The 6000-nt window shown below is 38.5% G+C and overlaps 1 protein-coding gene across 1 annotated transcript in view; it reads right to left on the bottom strand.

Annotated features, from left to right (window-relative positions):
- Nucleotides 1-3027: 3027 nt before the first annotated feature.
- Kdm3 (Lysine demethylase 3) overlaps nt 3028-6000 on the bottom strand; it is a 294533-nt gene continuing 291560 nt past the window's right edge. The window contains exon 16 of the mRNA XM_068229839.1: nt 3028-4992. Within this exon, the coding sequence (XP_068085940.1) occupies nt 4624-4992 (369 nt within the window). The 3' untranslated portion in view covers nt 3028-4623. The remainder of the gene's footprint in view (nt 4993-6000) is intronic.

Raw genomic sequence — 6000 nt, 5'->3', positions numbered from 1 at the left:
AACATATACGTTGCAGATGTGTCTACCCTGTATTTTTGCGTTCTGAGGCTCGTTTTGTAATTGAAAGCGATCGATATAACCCTTCAGTTGACTTGCTAAGCATAACACCGCTGGGGATTTTCTGTCAGGGGTATTCTCCCTTAGCCTTTGGCAGTCCCCTACCTCACTGCAAGGCAGCAGCTGATGAATTTGTGTGTCATTTCCTACACAAGGGTCTCATCAAACCTTCTAGGGGAAAACAACTCCACCCGTGGCTGTTTGTCTTCCCCTAGTTTGTCGGGTTTGGTGTCGGCCGCCCAACCCTCGGTCAGACAGTCGCAGGTAGTACCGTCTGTCGCATACGGTCTTCGGATATTGAAGTTAGTTTTAAATCATACCTCAAGTCCTTGTCTCGCTTATCTATTCATTTATGCCAGGGAGAAAGTCTCATTTGTTTACATTTCACGAGTGACTCAGCAGTAGGGATATCCCAAACAGTGAGCGTTTAAATATACAGTCGTGTGCAGTGGTGTTCATTTAATCAGTATTATAAGAATGATTAAATAAAGATCAGTGATAAATGTATAGTTCTTGAGGACAAGTGGATTGTGTTCTTAGTTCGAAGAAAAAGTGAAGAAGGATGTACAATGGATCGTCAAATTAAAAAGAAAAAATTCCGTTGGTAAACTCAGGGGAAAACTGAATATTATGAGTGTCCTGGAATATTTTTTAAAGACTATGAATGTGAGTAGCACAGTCAGTGAAACAGCTAAAGTTAAAGGTTGTTCTGAAAGAACAATCTGCTACAAGGAAGGAAAACACACATAGTCCTTTGCAAACTCCCGCCAAAAAATGCAAGGAAAATTAAACATGATGAAAGTTTGCAAAGTGGGGTGCGTCTGGTGGTTCGTTATTTGCTAACATACCGACATTGAACGTGATTGAGTCGGGTAAATGGAGAAGATTCTTTGCCACAATTTTCCAAAACTACGTTTTATCGCTCCTTACACGATATAGTCTTCCGTAATTTAGGATGGGGTAATAAAGCAGCTTTCATTGAAACCGATGAAATCGTTCATTGGAGGCAGAGATATCTCAGGGAGATAAAACATTTATGGACACAAAATAAAGCTATAATTTACACAGATGAATGGTGGGCAACTATTGGGCAGTGACAAAAGAATGGAAGGATACGACAGTGAAAAGTACACAGCAGGCCGCCATTAGCCTTAGTCCATGCGGACCATTGAAATGCAGAGGACCGCGATTAGCCTTAGTCCACGCGAGTAATGAACATGGTTTTGTTCCAAATGCTGAACTAACATTTTCATGCCAAAAAAACACGGCGGACGCACACGAAGAAATGACTGGAGAAGTGGTTTTCGTCACAACTGTTGCCAAACACTCCCGAAGGTGCGGTGATCATGCTGGATAATGCCGCTTATTCCCGTAAGTTGGAACTTTTGCCAGTGGCTTCTTGGCGAAAAGATACCCTACAGTGGTAACATAAAAAAGAAATATCTTGAGGACTGGATGCTCTAGCAAGAATTGTTGCACATTGTTTCTCAGCATACGGCCGTGTATGATAAGCAGAGAATAGACGAAATGGCTAAAGCGGCACATTCTCCATCTCCCGTCTTATCACTGCGAGTTAAACCCTACCGAGATGGTGTGACCCCTGGTGAAAAACTACATCCGATATAACGTATCATTCAAGAAAAATATGGAAAATTTACTAACCGCAGCGTATAAGAACATTACGGTGAACAATTGGGCAAATTACGTGAACGAAATAAAGAAAAATGAGAGATTTGTGGAAAGGAGACTAATTACAGGGCAATGTCGACGAACAGTTTTTAATAAGACCATCATCCGGATCATCAAGTTCATCTCCTGAACCCGGTTCATCCGAAGCAAGAACATCAGGCCTTCCAGAAATGATAGGTGTACGTCCAATGCCTGGGAGCAACGACATGATTAAGATATGTTGCATTTATTTTACCATCCTACAAATTTCAATTTATAAATGAACTTAAAATTACAAACGAAAAATGTGGAACTGTGACGCCCTGTTTGAGTCACACGAGCGTGATCTTCACGAGCCAATTTTGCAACAGCGCGCTCCATCTACGCTGTACTGCAATTATAAGGTTGCAACGCTTTATAGAAACAGAAAACTCTGCAGCTCTGAACTTCACAACCACAGTCATTAGCCGAATCCAGCATTGCTTCCACTTGCATGTTCCAGACTTCTCACATTCATCTTGCCTCTCTGACCTCACTTGGTCAATTCCGAGAAGCCAAGGGGATTTTCTCTTTAGACACCTTTTTTACAGCTCTTTTAGTGAAACTACCATTCATCAAAGTCTGATCTCTTTCAATGACGTTTAAAGGGGCCTAATAGCTAAGTCATCAGGCCAAGGATCTCTCTTTCTCTCCTATGATTATCTCGTACCTCGCCTTAAAAAAATTACCACCACCTTCACAGAATTGTTTTTACAAAAAAAGTGAAATTTATTTTCAACAGCCATTTTATAAGTTTCTGAATATTGGCTTTCCTGTTTTGTTTTTGGGAACTTTCATACCGACTGCTCCACAGAACTTTCTTCTGAACCCAGAAATGCTACTTTGAACTCTGTTCACATATGTAGTTACATTTAACCTCTCAAAACCCAAATCCTCTGTGCTTGCCATGAACTGGGATATATTCCTCAACTACACCAATTAACACACTAAACCAAAGCAAATCTGCTGTAGGTGGTGGAAGCTATTTCACAATACTTTCACTCATAAAAGACTTTTAATCTCATTGATGCAATTAAAAGTTTGTGGTTGTATTGTTTTATGGGGAAGCACAATAACCATGCCCTCAATACTCAAAGCTCTTGAGACTGGTCACAGACATCTCTTCCATCAACGGTCTTATGTATCAACCTAATCAATTTGTGTTACATCATACAAGCCACTGAGCCCTTTTATGAACACTCCAATTAATATTATTTGGACAGGGTAATAATAGAGTTCCAATTATACAATAAAATTGTCAACTTCCATAATATAAACGTTTTCTTATTCAAACTGTCATCTTCTTACATTTACACAGTACAAAAAATTTACTCAACCCCACAGGGTGACAGAAAACATCAATACAAGTGTACTGTACAAAGACTGGACCAGGGCTGGTCTCTATAAACCAATTTGTGAACTAATGCCACAACAGTTGAAACATAACACTATGAACTGTACAACACTAACAAGTTTATAATTGCCCCCTCCCCCCCTCAAATAAAGCAGAATAAATTAATTAATTTGTCCCAATACAACAATTAAGAAATGTAGACTGGGATAAAAAACAGTACACTCTGGAGGCAAAGACAAAAACAATTAATATGACTATTTAATAATGTACAAAGATGAAGTCAACTGGAACAAAGTTATCACTTGTCACAGTAATAAAATACTGGTACTTAAAGACACCATATACACAGAGGCCCCAATGCACAGTACGTAGGCATTATTAATCCTCGTTTGGGAAGGTTTAGACAAAATTACAGTAAATCACTCGTAAATCGTTGTTTGCTCGACACAAGAACTGAGATCAAGGAAACTGCGCAATTCCACCACCCAAAATTTGTAACCAAGGTCGCAGTAATACTAGGTCACACTGAGGAACTCATTTTCCAGTTCCTAATGGCTTTGGTTAAATAGAAAGCTTCTCTATGAAGTAAAGTGTGGCTTTCAATTACGAAAAATTAAAGGAATCTTCCACATACCAATAAAATGTTCGTAAGATTCTGATAGTTTCATGTCCACCATTCTCACATTGGCACTTTTTTAAAATTATGTCCCACCTAGAAATGTTGAGTTTTTGAAACGTGAAAAAACGGACAGAATTGTACAAAGAATATGCCACCTGCGTGCAGCAAAAAGGCAGCCCTGACTTGCTGGTCTAAGCTTACAACTAGATGATACAAAAACTACTCAAGAGCTCATCTCTAAAATCATTGCATCATCTACAATACATCAATAGTAATAGGAATAGTAAGAATAGAATCATTTAAATTATCGGCTGGTACATAAACATATATTTATTCGTGGCACGAGCTGCCTTTATACAACAAATGGGGATAAAACCCCTAGATCGACAATTATTAAGAATAAAACTGTGGGGATTGCACACTGCACCAAGCACTGTTCATTATTTGCTGCGAGATCGTTTATGTTCTTCAATCGTCTATCTACAATATATAATCCTACCATTCACTTCACTGACTGCTTCATCCTTCTTCGCTCAGGATTTACGTCTGGAGCATTCATTACATGTCCCTTTAAGGATCATCCACGTGCCAATTTCTTGGCGGTCAACATCTAAACATCATGCTAATTTTAGCCTCAGTCAGACTAACTAGGAGTCTGCACAGAATCTGATTCCATGCTATTTAACTTCATGCCATTTTGATAATGGCAGCAATTTGTACTAAGTACGTCTGCTACTGGGTATCACAAGAAACAATGCCTAATAACACAGCAAAATATGCTGTTAAACTTCAGGCATCCAAATATCTCTTTCATAATTAAGTTGGATCAGCTACACATTGCAAGCGTTTGAGTACTTTTAACGAAAAGGTACATTCATTTACGAGCTCATGTAACTGGGTCTTTCTTCACTTCAGCTTCTTCAACATTTGGACTGCTATTGCTTGCACCATTGCTGTCTTCATTGTTTCCATTAGAGGAAGGGGTCTCGCAGGGAGTCCCACCACTGCTACCCCCATCTGCTCCAGCACTCGTCCCAGATGTCCCATCCTCCAGTCCACCAGCCAACTTAGATAGCACCGAGAGAGAATCCTTCACAGCATGATATATAATGTTCTTTATCTGAAGTTTGTCCTCATGGTTGGAATGTGTATCCGACAGGTCACGGAATTCTTGAGTGAGGTGGAAACAGTGAGAAACATTCTCAGGCGAAACAAAGTCCTCAGCAACCTTGATGCAATTATGAAGATTGCGTACCTGCAAAACAAAACATAGTTAACATTTTTCAAAATGCTCGAATAAGAATATTAAAAATGTTAATAGCTTCAAAACACACCAGCATTCTAATTATGTGGTCAAACTATACAGTCTCAACAAATTGTCCATCATTCAAATTCCGGAACAGTCGACGCATATAAAAAAATATGCTACATAATCAAGATTGAACACATGCATCTCCGTGCTTCAAAACTTGTTAAAATAACACATTCAAGCAACTTACCCTCTTGAGACCTGCCCTATAACAACAACTGTCTACAATTGAGGACTTTGTTATTGCGAACCTCAGAAATTATATATTTACTAATGCACCAAGACTGGTTGTGATCAGAAGAGGACATTCAGGGCTGACATCTGGTATATTTTTAATGCACTGCTTGTATTTGCAGTATTCTTTGGTCGATGTGAAGTGTGAGTGGCGTGAAAATGGCAACACGTAAAATCGGAGGTAATAAATCCTAAATAATTCGAACAAGTGTACCGTATTTACGCGAATAATACCCGCACATTTTTTTTTTAAAATTTGGGGCACGAAATTAGGGTGCGGGTTTTATTTGCGTCAATGTTGCCATTTCTTTTATTTCAAAATAAGCCTACCTTAAGTTAGGGTGCGGGGATTATTCGCGTAAATACGGTAATTACAATCATTTGTGTGTATTTACTGCTGGGTTAAAGTTAATTTAACATTGTGATTAATGATATTAAGTGAAAACTAAAATGTGTTCAATTGTGGACATTAGGTTAATGCACAGTAATTCCTGAATGAGATGTTTAACTTTTGTCTGTCAAAGCAATAGAATACAATTTTTGTCTAATTAATGGAAGTAGATGTAACTTGTAACTTAATATTAGGAAATCATGAAAATATGTGTAGTTTGAACATTTTTAATTTTTTTAAATTTTAGGTTACAATCTGCTCAGTGCAGGTGAGATAGTCTACATCATTAAGGGTCGTATTCATGAACGAGACTGACTTAGACTTAGAAG

Source organism: Anabrus simplex, chromosome 1 (assembly GCF_040414725.1).
Source record: "Anabrus simplex isolate iqAnaSimp1 chromosome 1, ASM4041472v1, whole genome shotgun sequence".
In the NCBI taxonomy this organism is placed as follows: domain Eukaryota; kingdom Metazoa; phylum Arthropoda; class Insecta; order Orthoptera; family Tettigoniidae; genus Anabrus; species Anabrus simplex.
Note: the sequence above shows the minus strand (reverse complement) of the source record. Positions and strands in the feature narration are given on the sequence as shown.